General features: G+C 39.7%; 1 protein-coding gene across 1 annotated transcript in view; it reads left to right on the top strand.

Annotated features, from left to right (window-relative positions):
• DOCK4 (dedicator of cytokinesis 4) overlaps positions 1-1,594 on the top strand; it is a 282,165-nt gene extending 280,571 nt beyond the window's left edge. Inside the window, 1 exon segment of the mRNA XM_007469745.1 lies at positions 1,160-1,594. Coding sequence (XP_007469807.1) covers positions 1,160-1,594 — 435 coding nt within the window.
• Positions 1,595-17,265: the final 15,671 nt, after the last annotated feature.

Genomic DNA, 17,265 nt, shown 5'->3' with positions numbered 1-17,265 from the left:
GTCTAGGGTAACATTTCTTGGTTTTATAGGCCGTTTATGTGATACATGAAAAAAAAATGGTCTATGGTCAAATAAGTTTAGGAAACACTGGGCTGAGCAAAGTCATTTAGGTTTTGCTTTATTATAAGACCTTAAGAAGCTAATGTGCTTTGAATGGACTCAAGGAGCACATAGGGTGCAGTATTTCCCAGTGTGGAAGCCTTAGGGAAGTAGCACATTCCAATGGCAGCGGGGCTAGACAGCTAACAAATGAGGGAAGGAGGCCAGGAGGCCTCAGTGTGCTGGGGTGGGAATGGGGGGGCAAGTGAAGAATTCATGCCCCATCCAAACGGGACAGCCCTGCTCAGCTTCAAAATAATATCTCCAGTAAGAGAAAGTGAGCAGTTGTTGCTAGAACTTCCAGTGGTTCTGCTGAGCTAGAAAGGGAAGTGGGACCTCCAACGGGTTTGGTTTTGTTTTGGTTTTTGCCAGTTTCCTATCCTTCAAACCATGGGACTAATGATATGCCTCTGCATTTTCTCCCTGAGTACTTTTATCCTCTTTCTGTCCTGACCATGATAAGGAGTAAAGTGGGCAGTGAGGTGAACTGAATGGACTGGCGGCCCTGGCAGATAAATGCCTGATGGATATGTGCGGTTCTGAGGCACGCCAGCACTCAGATTTGAGTCTGGGTGTCTGCATGAGTCTTCCAGGGCCGGCAGAGCAAAACCCCACGGACTGGCGGGGGGGGCTTCAACAACAGAAATGTATTTTCTCACGGTTCTGGAGCCTACAGGTCCAAGACCAAGGTGCCACCATTCTCGGTTTCTCCTGCGGCCTCTCTCCTTGACTTGCAGATGGCCACCTTCTCCCTATGTCCTCAGGGTCTTTTCTTCGTGTGCATGTGTCTTTGGTGTCTCTTTGTGTCCAATTTTTTTTCCTAAAAGGATACCAGATTGGGTTGGGGTCATCCTGAGGGCCTCAATTTCACTTACTCGTTCTTTAAAGGCTGTATCTCCAAATGCAGGCACATTGGCGCGGGGCGGGGGGTGGGGGTGGGGGGGTCAGGGGATAGGGCTTCAACCTATGGATGGGTGGGGGACACAGTTGAGCTCATCACAGTGTCTGTCAGTGACTCTCTGCTGTGTCTCCCCCACCCCGCCCTTTCCACTCCGCACAGGGATCCATGCAGTCTTTCACCCCCTCTCCGGTGGAGTATCACTCCCCAGGACTCATCTCCAACTCCCCCGTCCTGTCCGGCAGCTATAGCAGTGGGATTTCGTCCCTCAGCCGGTGTAGCACGTCGGAAACCTCAGGCTTTGAAAATCAGGTGAACGAACAGTCAGTGGCGCCGGGGTCGGGGTCAGGCCACAGTGGGTCTGAAGAGCTGGCGCGCAAGGAGAGCAAGACGCCGCCGCCGTACAGCGTGTACGAGCGGACTCTGCGGCGCCCCGTCCCGCTACCTCACAGCCTGTCCATCCCCATCACGGCGGAACCGCCCGCCTTGCCCCCCAAGCCTCTGGCGGCACGATCGGGACACCTGGAGAACGGGACCAGGAGGATGGACCCCGGCCCGCGGCCCAGACCCCTGCCCCGGAAAGTCTCCCAGTTATAAGAAGTCCCTTTTCTATTTCCTTGCCATGAATTCTCTGCCGTTTACAAGAAATAAGAGGTATGGTGAGAAGACATTTAGTGTAGGCACTTTAATAACTTACTCAGATTTGTCTTTAGATGAATGGAATTAAAACTCACTTGTTAATAGAATGTTGCACAATATTAAAAGTTACTGATCTCAAACGCCAGGTGTTCCAAGTATGGCTGAACTTTCATTACAGCGTTTCTCATTTGGAAGTGATAAATAGTAATAAAGCCTTCTTTTGTATCTTTTTATGTTCACTTTTTTTACATAGTTTAATCTTAAAACCAATACAATATTGTCGAACAATACGAAGCGTGATAATGTTGTATACTTTTTACTGAATACTTGATCCGTCAAGAAAGCTTATTAAGTCGATGTACATCCTAACAAACACAGCAGTCCTTATTTTAGAAGACTTCTGTAAATAAGGTGAGATTTCTGCCTCTTTCTATGAACAGACTGATGAGTGCACATCTTCAGAATTCAAAGTTAAAGCAAGCCAGTGAGACAGTAAACTTAAGGGGTTGCAAGGATTGGGACTGGAAGTGGTTTTGTTCTTGAAGCAAAATACTACTTTAAGGTTGCTTTTGACCTTGGCTGCTGTCTACATTCTTAAAACGCTACTTTACCAATTGGTTGGTAAACCCTTTAGTACCCTGGCACCATGGTATCTATTGTATTTCTTTTCAAGGTGCAGTTTACTTCCAGAGTTCCAATCGGGTAGATGAAGCAAAAGACCCTATAGGAGAAATGTTTACTTGAATTTTGTGCTTCCTTCCTTACTTGATAGTTTCCTCTACCAGATTTGTCACTGAAGAACAGACGTTCATGTGTTAAGTAGGCACAAATTAATGTGTCCCATTAACAAGAATTCAGGAATCAATACAGGACAGCAGTAAATTAATAGAGTAAATGAGAGAGAAAATATATTAGCATGATTAAATGGCAAAAGCACTTTCAAAAGGCAAGGGCATTAACTTTCAGTCCTGCACAAAATAAGGAATTCCTCACAACTCTCCATTATTACTGGTGGAGCTTGTCTTCTTAGCTAATCCTGTTGTCCTTTTGTTGAGGGAGGATGGCCGTAGACCACTCTAGCTTGAATACTGCAACACAGCATCTTAGATCTAGATAGGGACGCTCATGCCACAGTCATAGGAGTGTGAAAAAAGCACCTTGTGTGTGGTAACGTATTTTGTATCTTTGTTTTCTTTACTGACTGTTTATAACACTCAACTGACAATAGATATGAACTGTATTTTAAATCATACTGTTGAATATTTTCCCTCTTTTGTTGGGAAGCTCAATTTAGTTTAACTGTGTATGTTTTTGTTGATAGCTTACCTGGAAGGCAGTGACAACTTTTTTATATTCCCTTAATGAAACCATTCAGCAGGTATACGCTGTTGAGGCTGGTTATAGAGGTTTTCTATAATAAATGTTCAAGTATTTTTGTACATAACTGGTTAATTTTAATAAGAGATACCATTATGTGTAAAAAAAAAAGTAAAAATAAAAGCAAACTCTTGTGGATGCAGTATGATTGTTATAATTATGCCAAATACTTTATGTACGGAAAAAAAATATTTGTACATATGTGCTTCTAACAATAATTCTGCCATATTGACTTTACAATTTTGAATGTCAGAAAATTAATATATGTTAAAATATTTATGTTTAGTGAAATTATTCATAATAGAGAAAAGGAACATAAATTTTAGCTTTGTATCTTGCAAGTTTTTTGGTTGAAAATTTCTTGAACTAGCTTTTGCTTTTGATGATAACACTTTGTGTTTGTAATCACATCCTTAAATATATATATATATATATATTATATATGCTGTATACAACTCTCTGCATATATATATATATATATATATATATGAAGATCCGTATTCCTATTGCTTTAAAGAAGTAAAGACTTCCTTCCATTTAAATAAGGTGACATGCATAAGATAACAAAGCTTCTTTGATTTCCTTTTCCTCTGTAATTTAATAGATTCCTTGACTAGTGCTTGGGCACAGTATAAAATCAGTGTTATTTGCTCTTGAAGCCATTTAAAAAAAATTTTTTTTTTTGGCAATGAACAGTTGATCATGTGTGTGTATTTCTGAAGCAGCTATATAGCAGAACATTTCAAGAGATTCTGTTAGCCCAGATGTTCATGTTGGTTGCTGCTGAATGGTAAATATTAAATAAAATCACCTGATTAATCTTGATATTTGTCTTTATTCCTGTCATCAGCATATCTTTACCTGGAACAGAAGCTGTGTAAATAACTGCCAAGTGTACAAAAGGAATAGTTAGTTGAGTGCTGCTTTTGCCAGTTGGGCAAACTATCTGCCTGCCTGCTTTCCTCCTGATTTTCATAAAATGATTGATTGATAGGAAATACATTTAACGCTGCAAAATCCACTACCAAATTTGTTAATAAACCCTGGCTTTTAATTTTGTGAGATGCGTCGACGCTGTGTTAGATTTACAACATTTATGTCACTCAGTGCTAAGCAAGCCCCTGTCTAAAGCCTCTGTTCCATTAAATACCAAAACCGACTTAAAGGTCATTGTCCATGTCTTCCTGATTATTTCTCAACATTAAGTGATTTTAGAGCGTTTGGGGATCATTTTCATTACCACTGAGCCTCATTACAGTATGAATAGCTTCTTTTCCTACCTTAGTAGTCTTCTCTTCAGATTCATATTTTCTCTACAAAACACAACAAAGAAAATAACAAGTTACACAGCTTTGCCTTTATTTGATCTTTACACATTAAAAGATGGCTTTATCAGAATAAATAAAGTCTTAGTTACTGAATGAAATAAACCTTGTCCTCATTACATAAGGATACCGTTCAAAAGACTTGAAAATTTGACAGAATACCAATCCCCCAACATAACTATTATTTTTACATATTCCTTTTGTCTTTTTCTTTATGCATATATGGCATAGTTTTCCTACTTTGCTGAGTGCTGGTTTCCCAAGTATCCCAACACAATCTAATGATAATACAGGGCTGAGGTCACTGCCCACTGCCATAACGGGGAGCACCACCTCAACAGAGCTTTGGCAGTGTCTTAGAGAAAGGCAAGGGCAAAATCAGATTTTATTGAAATTCTGGAGTTTTGTTTAAGGTGGATCTTTCAATGAGCAGACCTTAAGATTGGGTAAAGATCATGATATAATTGTTGAGGGTTGGTTAGAAACAGCAGGATTGAGGGGTTCTGTTAACTGACACTTTCTACTGACAATTTGATGGGTCTGTTGAGAAATTACGTTATGAAAAATAAACTTATTTACCTGGCAAAGAGACTCCTGGAAGAGTAAAAGTTATGCCAGCAAACATTGGAATAGTGAGGTTATGTTCATGTAGACATAAGCTGTATAGAGTAGATGGTTTCAGTTTTCAACATGTGTATTTTACATAGTGCTAATCACAGTGTACCTGGATGGACTACTCTTATTTTTTGTTTAATGTTACAGTAAGTATTTTCATGTTATTACATGTACATAAAAAGCGAACTATATATTCCCACCATTTACTTAGCCATTCCCCTATTAATGGACATGATATCGTTTCCACTTTTTCACTACTACAAATAATACCACTGGGACTCTTCTGACATACAGCTTTTTCCATGTTTTGGGTTACTTCTTTAGCATGGAGTCCTAGACTAAAATTGCAAAGGCAAGGGAAGGAAGATTTTTGTAGTTATCTTGCATACTGGCAAATTATTTCCCAAAAGAGTTGTACCAATTTTAGTGCCACCAGCAATATTTTTCCAAGACTGGATATTGATGGAGTGATTTTTTGCTGTGTGGGAAGAAAATATTGCTGCCTTACCTAAACTTTGAGAAAATGTTACTAAACCAGTTAAGTATTTTACAGAATTGTGTGTAAGGAAGTTGATATCCTACAAAGAAAATGAAAAGGAGAAATGAGACAACATGAAAGTAAGAGGCACTAACAGTATAGCGCCTGATATACTTCATCTCAGAGAAGAGCTTGCTAGGAAGGCATTTTAGATTCTCTATCTGTATAGAATACTAGAAAATCCCCAACATTCTGAACACAAGTACCATCTCACTTACCCAGTTTACCCCTGTCATTCACAATCAGTGAAGAAGCCAAAAACCTAGAAGTGAGGGCACTGATCTGAACAACCATAATAAATGCCACTGTCATCTGAGTGCAATGTCCCAGAGAAGATGAGGCTAATGAAATGCTTGATGTGTTTGAATTTACCGAGAGGAGATTATACTTTTGTAAGATAGTTGAGGGATGGCTAAGAGAGGCACCTGGAAAGCTATGCAAGTCAAGGGGGAAGAAATGAACTCCAGAAAAAACAAAAAAAATGTTTAGATAAGTAACGTAATTATAGTATACCATGGGGGTCACCTATACATAATATTTACATAGTCATGGAAATGTAAAATATATATTGGTCTAACTCCAAATTATATTGGAAGGATGAGGGTAAGGAAGGAATCTGTGTATGTGGAGAATAACAAATTCTCATCTTCCATATAGGGATGTCAATCAGTAATGCCTAAAATCTAAAGACAAGCAAAAAGTAGCAATTTAATATACTTTAATTTAGATATAAGAGCAAAAGTTAAGAAATAATTTGAAAATGATGGCCCCTCTGGAGTGAAAATGGCTGCAGGACAAGAATGTTGCAGGAAACTCCTGTTTTTCACAATGGTTTAAACAACTGTATGCGTATTTGACTGTGACATATTTTAAGGGATTTTTAAAAACGATTTCTACAACATTCATTCAGATACCACCACACTGGTTTCACTTATTTTTTTCCCCTCCAAATCCAAAACAGATGTGGATTTGGAGCTCTTTGCGAAGCACATACAGAGTTTGCCAGGAGATTTTCTACTTCAAAGGCATGGATGTGGCAGATAGTAGGAAGTGAAGGGGAGGAGTTTCTGGTCCTATATGAAACTCCTCTGGGAGAAGTGGTTGGCAGTAATACAAGCAAATTTTAATTCCATTCATGAGTAAAGTCCATCTGTTAAATCATTTGCAATAGGTTTAAGGGGCTGGCTCCTCTTTGTTCTTTAGTAGCAGCACTAAGCAGCCAACAGAAACAACTTTTAGACAGGTCTGAAAAGAATTCTGCACATATCCCCAGTTTACAAGTTCCGTTTGTGTCAATAATGTGAATTTTCTCATCCTGAAAAAAGCACACACAGGTCTTAGTGTGACTGACTTGGGAACAAGAGGCAACAGTCCCACATTATTTCCCTCCAAGAGGGAGAAAATTAGCTTATTAGAAAATAATTAATTCTTTCCAAAAAGGTAAATACACAGCATTAAAAGAACTTCAAGCCTGTAATGAAACTTGGCAGAGGGTCTCCTGGTACATCCATCATCCCTCCCCTCACTGTACCTCAACCTCTTGCCTCACCACCTACAACTTACCCAAGTCCTTGCTCCAAACCCAGAAAAAGGGGCTCCCCTCATCAGGATTATGCTCTCTACCCATGAGTTGATCCCACCTCACCTCCCTCTGAATCCTTCCATATCTATGAGGAAGTGAGAGGGAATCTGGCTGTGACCTTTGATCTAATTAATGCAACTGATCTGATGGCTGGGCCTGAAGACAAGAACAAATATAACTAAATATTTACCAACTTCACTTAACTTTTCTTTTCTCCCTTTTTTATTCCTCTTGGTAAGGCAACTGTCTGAGCTTAAGAAGTTACAAGTTGGCATGAAATTTCAAAACTTACGTAAGTCAGAGAAAAATATAGCCAAGATAAAAGAGCAAACAGACTAAAAAGACATGTGCACCATATATGACAATGTTAATATCCTTATGAAGAATTCACCTAAATTGATTTTAAAAAATAATAATTAAGACTGTTAAGAGACATAAGTATTGGAAAGGAAGGGAGAAAATACGCTAATAGGCAAATAAATAATTTACAAAAGATGAACCATAAACAAACATAGTAAAATAACTAACTGAACTACTAATCAAAGAAAAACAAATGAAAACAACAATAAAGTAACATTTGTTGCTTATGAAATTAGCTATATGTATAAAATGACAGCACCCAATTCTGGGAGGAGTATGGTGACAAGTTGTCCTCATTGATATAGCTGGTGGCACTAAATTAGGATAACCTTTTTGAAATACAATTTGGCAGTATGGATCCAGAATCTAAAAAATGGTCATGTCCTTTGAGCTGTAACTCATGACTGGAAATCTATGAGAAGAAAATAATTCAAAATGCAACATGGGTACATGGAGAAACAACAGGCAAAAATTTAAAGTCATAGAAATGTTAGTATGGAGATGGCTACATAAAATATAACATCCAATCAAAAGAATGGGGGGTGGAGTCAAGATGGCGTACTACGAGGATGTGGAATTCACATCTCCTCACAACTAGGGCACCTACCAGGAACCGGTGGGGGACCACGGACACCTAAGGGGATGGGAGGAACCCCCAGCGACTGGGTAGGACGTGGGGCATGGGGGGGGTGAAGAGGGAGGAGAAGTGGAGGCGGGACGGGACGGGTGCCCCTGAGGGGCGGCTGGGGGAGGGGAAGGGATCCAGCACCCAAAGGGGGAAATTGGGGAACAACTGGGAGGGCAGAGGATCAAAAAGCACCATGGGCATGTTTCCCCTGTCCACTTGGACACCCAGGAAACTGTTGAGATCCCAGGCCTGATCCTCTGCCCACCGAGGCCCCCTCCCATCCATGCGGGTCCTGAGGGAGTGGGAGGGAAGGAAGGGGGAGCAAAAGTAAAGGCCAGACCTCCAGACCAGGACCCCTGAGGGGTGGTTGGGGGAGGGAAGGAGTTCCTACACCCAGTGGGACCCACCCATGGTTAGGGGTCCAGTGGCGATGGGAGAGACCCTTGGGGAAACAGTGGGGGAGGGAATGATGGAATGGAAGGGAATGGGGCCAGCGATTTCCCTGTCCACTTAGGCATCGGGAAGCCTGTTGGGCTCCTGGGCCTAATCCTCTGCCCTCAGAGCCTCCCTCCTGCCGCACAGAGCCCAAGCCCCGCTCTTACACCCCCTCCCAGGACCCTACTTCTACACTAGGAGACACCTTCCAACAAGCTGGGCCTAAACCCCACCTACACACCCTCACTCAGAGCCCTACCTCCACACTCCAGAAACCCACAGTCCAGAAGCCCTCCTTTCAAGTGCTGCCTCTCCCATTCTGCACAGGTCCTAAGCAGAGGCCCCACCCCATGCTCAAACGTCACCCTCCAACCCACCTAGGTTCCACCCCACCCAAAACGCTGGCCTTGCCTAAGTTCCACCCCCCACCTAAACTCCACCCCCATAGCCAAGGCTTTTCTTCTTTTTTTTTTCTTCTCGTTATTCCTCTTTTAGATTGTGGTTCTGTTTTACCTTGTTGATTCATTGTTGTTGATTATTGGGAAAAAGAAAAATATAAAATAATCATATTTTTCTAATTTTATTTTATTCTTTATACTTTGTTAGTGATCTGTCCTTTTGGCTTGTTCTCCCCCCGCCTTTTTTTGTTTGTTTGTTTGCGATACGCGGGCCTCTCACTGTTGTGGCCTCTCCCGTTGCGGAGCAACAGGCTCCGGACGCGCAGGCTCAGGGGCCATGGCTCACGGGCGCAGCTGCTCCGTGGCATGTGGGATCTTCCCAGACCGGGGAACAAACCCGCATCCCCTGCATCAGCAGGTGGACTCTCAACCACTGTGCCACCAGGGAAGCCCCCGCCTTTTTTTTCTTTCTTTATTCTTTTTCTGTTGTGGTTTTCTTTTACCTTGTTGCAATTGTTTCAATTATAGTTTTATTTTTCCTAATGTATTTTTTATCTTTCTAATTTTATTTTGTTTTTTATTCTTTGATATTGTACTGCTCCTTTTTTCCTTTCTTCCTTTTTTTTTTTTTTTTTTTTACTGTGCCACAAAGCTTGCAGGATCTTGGTTCCCAAGCCAGAGGTTGGGCCAGAGTTCCTGTGGTGGGAGCTCTGAGTCCAAACCGCTGGACTAACAGAGAACTGCAGAACCCAGGGAATATCAATAAGAGTAAGGCCTACCAGAGGTCCTCATCTCAGCACCAGGACCCAGCTCTATCCAACTGCCTGCAAACTCCAGTGCTGGATGTCTCAGGCCAAACAACCAGTAAGACAGGAATACAGCACCATCCACCAAAAAAGAAAAAAAAAGAAAAGAAACAACAAAAAGTTTGTTACAGAAAAAGGAGCAAGGTAAAAACCTACAAGACAAAATAAATGAAGATGAAATAAGCAACCTACCTGAAAAAGAATTCAGAGTAACGATAGCAAAGATGATCCAAAATCTCAGAAACAAAGTGGAGAAAATACAAGAAACATTTAACAAGAATATAGAAGAATTAAACAGCAAACAAACAGTGATGAACAACACAATTACTGAAATGAAAAATACTCTAGAAGGAATCAGTAACAGAATAACTGAGATAGAAGAACGGTTAAGTGACCTGGAAGATAAAATGGTGGAAATAACTTCCAGGGAAAAGAAAAAAAGAAAAAAGAATGAAAAGAATTGAGGACAGTCTCAGAGACTTCTGGGACAACATTAAACGCACCAACATTTGAATTATAGGGGTCCCAGAAAAAGAAGAGAAAAAGAAAGGGTCTGAGAAAATATTTGAAGAGATTATAGTTGAGAACTTCCCTAATATGGGAAAGGAAATAGTCAAGTCCAGGAAGCACAGAGAGTAACATAAAGGATAAACCCAAAGAGAAACATGCCAAGACATATTAATCAAACTATCAAAAATTATTAAACGAAGAAAAAATATTGAAAGCAGCAAGGGAAAAGCAACAAATAACATAGAAGGGAATCCCCATAAGGTTAACAGCTGATCTTTCAGCAGAAACTCTGCAAGCCAGAATGGAGTGGCAGGACATACTTAAAGTGATGAAAGGGAAAAAACTATAACCAAGATTACTCTACCCAGCAAGGATCTCATTCAGATTTGATGGAGAAATTAAAACCTTTACAGGCGAGCAAAAGCTAAGAGAATTCAGCACCACCAAACCAGCTTTACAACAAATGCTAAAGGAACTTCTCTAGGCAGGAAACACAAGAGAAGGAAAAGACCTACAATAAAAACCCAAAACAATTAAGAAAAAGGTAGTAGGAACATACATATCAATAATTACCTTAAACGTAAATGGATTAAATGCTCCAACCAAAAGACAGAGACTGGCTGAATGGATACAAAAACAAGTCCAGTCTATAGGCTGTCTACAAGAGACCCACTTCAGACCTAGGGACACACACAGACTGAAAGTGAGGGGATGGAAAAAGATATTCCATGCAAATGGAAATCAAAAGAAAGCTGGTGTAACAATTCTCATATCAGATATAGCAATTCTCATATAGACTTTAAAATTAAGACTATTACAAGAGACAAAGCATGACACTACACAATGATCAAGGGATCAATCCAGGAAGAAGATATAACAACTGTAAATATTTATGCACCCAACATAGGAACACCTCAATACATAAGGCAAATGCTAACAACAGCAATAAAAGGGGAAATCGACAGTAACACTATAATAGTAGGGGACTTTAACACCCCACTTTCACCAATGGACAGATGATCCAAAATGAAAATAAATAAGGAAACACAAGCTTTGAATTACACATTAAACAAGATGGACCTAATTGATATTTACAGGACACTCCATCCAAAAACAACAGAATACAGTTTCTTTTCAAGTGCTCATGGAACATTCTCCAGAATAGACCATATATTAGGTCACATATCAAGCCCTGGTAAATTTAAGAAAATTGAAGTCGTATGAGGTATCTTTTCTGAACACAACCCTATGAGACTAGATATCAATTACAGGAAAAAACTGTAAAAAATACAAATACATGGAGGCAAAACAATATGCTACTAAATAACCAAGAGATCACTGAGAAAATCAAAGAGGAAATTAAAAAATACCTAGAAACAAATTACAATGAAAACACAATAACCTAAAACCTACGGAATGCAGGTAAAGCAGTTCTAAGAGGGAAGTTTATAGCAATACAATCCTACCTCAAGAAACAAGAAACATCTCAAATAAACAACCTAACCTTACACCTAAAGCAATTAGAGAAAGAACAAATAAACCCCACAGTTAGCAGAAGGAAAGAAATAATAAATATCAGATCAGAAACAAACAAAAAAGAAATGAAAGAAACAACAGCAAAGATCAGTAACTCTAAAAGTTGGTTCTTTGAGAAGATAAACAAAATTGATAAACCATTAGCCAGACTCATCAAAAAAAAAGGGAGAAGACTCAACAGGATTAGAAAATTAAAAGGAGAAGTAACAAGTGACACTGCAGAAATACAAAGGATCATGAGAGAATACTACAAGCAACTATATGCCAATAAAATGGACAACCTGGAAGAAATGGACAAATTCTTAAAAATGCAGAACCTTCTGAGACTGAACCAGGAAGAAATAGAAAATATAAACAGACCAATCACAAGCACTGAAATAGAAACTGTAATTAAAAATCTTCCGACAGGGCTTCCCTGGTGGCGCAGTGGTTGAGAGCCCACCTGCCGATGCGGGGGACGCAGGTTTGTGCCCCGGTCCGGGAGGATCCCACGTGCCGCAGAGCGGCTGGGCCCGTGAGCAATGGCCGCTGAGCCTGTGCGTCCGGAGCCTGTGCTCTGCAACGGGAGAGGCCACGGCAGTGAGAGGCCCACGTACCGCAAAAAAAATAAAATAAAATAAAAATCTTCCTACAAACAAAAGCCCAGGACCAGATGGCTTCACAGATGAATCCTATCAAACATTTAGAGAAGAGCTAACACCTATCCTTCTCAGACTCTTCCAAAACATAGCAGAGGGAGGAACACTCCCAAACTCATTCTACGAGGCCATCATAACCCTGATACCAAAACCAGACAAAGATGTCACAAAAAAAGAAAACTGCAGGCCAATATCTCTGATGAACATAGATGCAAAAATCCTCAACAAAATACTAGCAAACAGAATCCAACAGCACATTAAAAGGATCATACACCATGATCAAGTGGGATTTATCTCCAGAATGCAAGGATTCTTCACTATACACAAATCAATCAATGTGATACACCATATTAACAAACTGAAGGATAAAAACCATATGATCATCTCAATAGATGCAGAAAAAGCTTTTGACAAAATTCAATGCCCATTTATGATAAGAACTCTCCAGAAAGTAGGCATAGAGGGAACTTACCTCAACATAATAAAGGCCATATATGACAAACCCACAGCCAACATCATTCTCAATGGTGAAAAACTGAAAGCATTTCCTCTAAGATCAGGAATAAGACAAGGTTGCCCACTCTCACCACTGTTATTCAACATAGTTTTGGCAGTTTTAGCCATAGCAATCAGAGAAGAAAAGAAATAAAAGGAATCCAAATCAGAAAAGAAGATGTAAAATTGTCACTGTTTGCAGATGACATGATACTATACATAGAGAATCCTAAAGATGCTACCAGAAAACTACTAGAGCTAATCTCAATGAATTTGGTAAAGTAGCAGGATACCTAATTAATGCACGGAAGTCTCTTGCATTCCTATATACTAATGATCAAAATCTGAAAGAGAAATTGAGGAAACACTCCCATATACCATTGCAACAAAAAGAATAAAATACCTAGGAATAAACCTACCTAAGGAGACAAAAGACCTGTATGCAGAAAACTTTAAGACACTGATGAAAGAAATTAAAGGTGGTACAAACGGATGGAGAGATATACCATGTTCTCGGATTGGAAGAATCAACATTGTGAAAATAACTATACGACCCAGAGCAATCTACAGATTCAATGCAATCCCTATGAAACTACTGATGGCATTTTTCACAGAACTAAAACAAAAAATTGCACACTTTGTATGGAAACACAAAAGACCCCAAATAGCCAAAGCAATCTTGAGAAAGAAAAATGGAGCTGGAGGAATGAGACTCCCTGACTTCAGGCTATACTACAAAGATACAGTAATCAAGACAGTATGGTACTGGCACAAAAACAGAAATATAGATCAATGGAACAGGATAGAAAGCCTAGTGATAAACCCACACACATATAATCACCTTATCTTTTATAAAGGAGGCAAGAATATACAATGGAGAAAAGACAGCCTCTTCAATAAGTGGTGCTAGGAAAACTGGACAGCTACATGTAAAAGAATGAAATTAGAACACTCCCTAACACCATACACAATAATAAAATGGATTAAAGACCTAAATGTAAGGTCAGACACTATGTATAAAATTCTTAGGAAAACATACGAAGAACACTCTTTGACATAAATCACAGCAAGATTCTTTTTGACCCACCTCCTAGAGAAATGGAAATAAAAACACATATAAACAAATGGGACCTAATGAAATTTAAAAGTTTTTGCACAGCAAAGGAAAACATAAACAAGACTGAAAGACAACCCTCAGAATGGGAGAAAATATTTGCAAATGAAGCAACTGACAAAAGATTACTCTCCAAAATATACAAGCAGCTCATGCAGCTCAATATCAAAAAAACACAAAACCCAATCCAAAAATTGACAGAAGACATAGACATTTCTCCAAAGAAGATATACAGATTGCCAACAAACACATGAAAAGATGCTCAACATCACTAATCATCAGAAAAATGCAAATCAAAACTACGATGTGATATCACCTCACACCAGTCAGAACGGCCATCAACAAAAAATCTACAAACAATAAATTCTGGAGAGGGTGTGGAGAAAAGGGAACCTTGCACTGTTGATGGGAAAGTAAATTGGTACAGCCACTATGAAGAACAGTATGGAAATTCCTTAATAAACTAAAAATAGAACTACCATATGACCCAGCAATCCCACTACTTGGCATATACCCTGAGAAAACCATAAATCAAAAAGAGTCATGTACCACAATGTTCATTGCAGCACTATTTACAATAGCCAGGAAATGGAAGCAGCCTAAATGTCCATTGACAGATGAATGGATAAAGAAGGTGTGGCACATATATACAATGGAATATTACTCAGCCATAAAAGGAAACGACTGAGTTATTTGTAGTGAGGTGGATGGACCTGGAGTCTGTCATATAGAGTGAAGTAAGCCAGAAAGAGAAAAGCAAATACTGTATGCTAACACAGTATATGGAATCTCAAGAAAAAAAAAAAGGTTCTGATGAACCTAGGGGCAGGACAGGAATAAAGACACAGACATAGAGAATGGACTTGAGGACACAGGGAGGGGGAAGGGTAAGCTGGGACGAAGTAAGGGAGTAGCACTAATGTATATAGACTGCTAAATGTAAAATAGATAGCTAGTGGGAAGCAGCTGCATGGCACAGGGAGATGAGCTCAGTGCTTTGCAACCATCTAAAGGGGTAGGATAAGGAGGGTCGGAGGGAAATGCAAGAGGGAAGAGATATGGGGATATAGGTATGCATATAGCTGATTCACTTTGTTATACAGCAGAAACTAAACACAACACTGTAAGGCAATTATACTCCAATAAAGATGTTTTAAAAAAAAAGGAATGGTATATGCTAATTTGAAAAATGTATTTGAGGACTAGGAACAAGAAGGAAAAACTAATAGTGTTTGAAATGAAAAAAAGCAAGATTTAAAGTATGTGCACACTGGTGGTATAGGAGAAGGAGACAAGATGGCAGAGTAGAAGGATGTGAGTTCACCCCTTCTTACAGAAACACCAAAATCACAACTGCTGAACAACCAGTGACAAAAAAGTGCTGGGACCTACCAAAAAAGATACCCTACATCCAAAGACAAAGAAGAAGCCACAACAAGACAGTAGGAGGGTCACAATCGCGATAAAATCAAATTTCATATATGCCAGATGGGCAACCCACAAACTGGAAAACAATTATACAACAGAAGTTGTCCCACAGGAGTGAAAGTGTGTGTTTATAGCACAGGGAACTCTGCTAAATACTCTGTAATAATCTAAATGGGAAAAGAATTTGAAAAAGAATAGATACATATATATGTATAACTGAACCACTCTGCTGTACACAGGAGATTAACACAACATTATTTATATTGGAGTATAATTGATTAACGAAGATATAAATAAATAAAAGTACATGCAAACTATGATTACAGCAGTGTTTTCAAAGATGCATACTTAAAAAATACACCAAAGTGATACTAGTAATAGTTGTTTTAAGGTGTGAAATTATGGGTGACAATACGTCTTTATTTTGAATTTTCTAAATTTATGAACAAATAGTTATTTATACATATTTTTAAGTTTCAATGGAATTAGACGAGAAGGCCAAGGAACAACCAACTTAGAGTATCATCTAGAAATGGGTAAATCCTGGATCAGGAGAAGCAGGAGCAGCCTCAGGCCTGGATCTGGTCAAGTTCATCAATCTCCCAGAAGTGAGTGGGATAGACTGATTGCTCCTACTCAGTAATGCTGGGGTCCCCTGGCAATGGGGTGTAATCAGGACATCTGGGATGCAACTTAAAGGAGAGAACTGGGGAGAAATAGAGTTAAGAGGCAAGAAAAAGGGGTACTGGCCCACAATAGAATCAGTGCTCCATGGGCTTCAAGAAAGAAGCCTTGGGGCTTCTTGGGGAGGGGAGCAGGAGAGTGGTGGCCCAGAACAATAGACCGGAAACAGAAAGAAAGCACGTTAAGGAGTGTGGTTTGGAAAAGTGGCAAGCATGCCAGCGCAGACTAATGAAGCTTCTCAAATGCCAATGTCGCTCCACTATGAAGTTTTCACACATTTTTTGTAAAATGAGAAAAATAAGAACAATATGATATCGATATATTGGCTTAAATTTCCAATTATCTTAACTTGCGAAGAACTTTTCTTTGTGGGATCCTCTTTATCTAGGGTGTTACAGTATTCTGTTTTTGAAGCGTTGGTGGTAGTAGATGAGGTTTTTTCCCCGCAGTATCTTTACTTGCACAATTAAAAGGTAACAACCTTATCACTGTCCCCCCATTTTTTGTTGTTGTTGTTGTACTGCCTCATGAAACCTCAAAGGCTGAGAAGTAGGGCAAGAGGAGTGAAGGTGGAAGCCCAGTTCTCTGAGTGGAGCATTGTTTGAGTGTGGGTAGGTGACTAGGGGCTGGGGCTTCCATTACTCTTGATGAAATAAGATGGGACAGACGCAGAAAATACCTTTTTTTTTCCTTCCTCTTGGACGCATGGCATGTGGGATCTTAGTTCCCCGAGCAGGGATCAAACCTGCATCCCCCCTGCATTGGAAGCTCAGAGTCTTAACCACTGGACTGCCAGAGAAGTCCCCAGAAACTACTTTTAATACTCCTAATCCAAGAGTCAAAAGGATGCAACTAGAGATTACCATACTAAGTGAAGTAAGTCAGAAAGAGAAAGACAAATACCATATGATATCACTTATATGTGGAATCTAAAATATGACTCAAATGAACTTATCTATGAAACAGAAACAGAATCGCGGACATAGAGAACAGACTGGTGGTTGCCAAGTGGGGGGGGTTGGGGGAGAGATGGAGTGGGAGGTTGGGGTTAGCAGATGTGAGCTTTTATATATAGAATGCGTAAACAATGTCGTACTATACAGCACAGAGAACTATATTCAACATCCTATGATAAACCATAATGGAAAAGAATATTAAAA

Source organism: Lipotes vexillifer, unplaced genomic scaffold, assembly GCF_000442215.2.
Source record: "Lipotes vexillifer unplaced genomic scaffold, Lipotes_vexillifer_v1.1 scaffold597, whole genome shotgun sequence".
In the NCBI taxonomy this organism is placed as follows: Eukaryota; Metazoa; Chordata; class Mammalia; order Artiodactyla; family Lipotidae; genus Lipotes; species Lipotes vexillifer.
The sequence above is the reverse complement of the archived record's forward strand: the minus strand, read 5'-3'. Positions and strand labels throughout refer to the sequence as shown.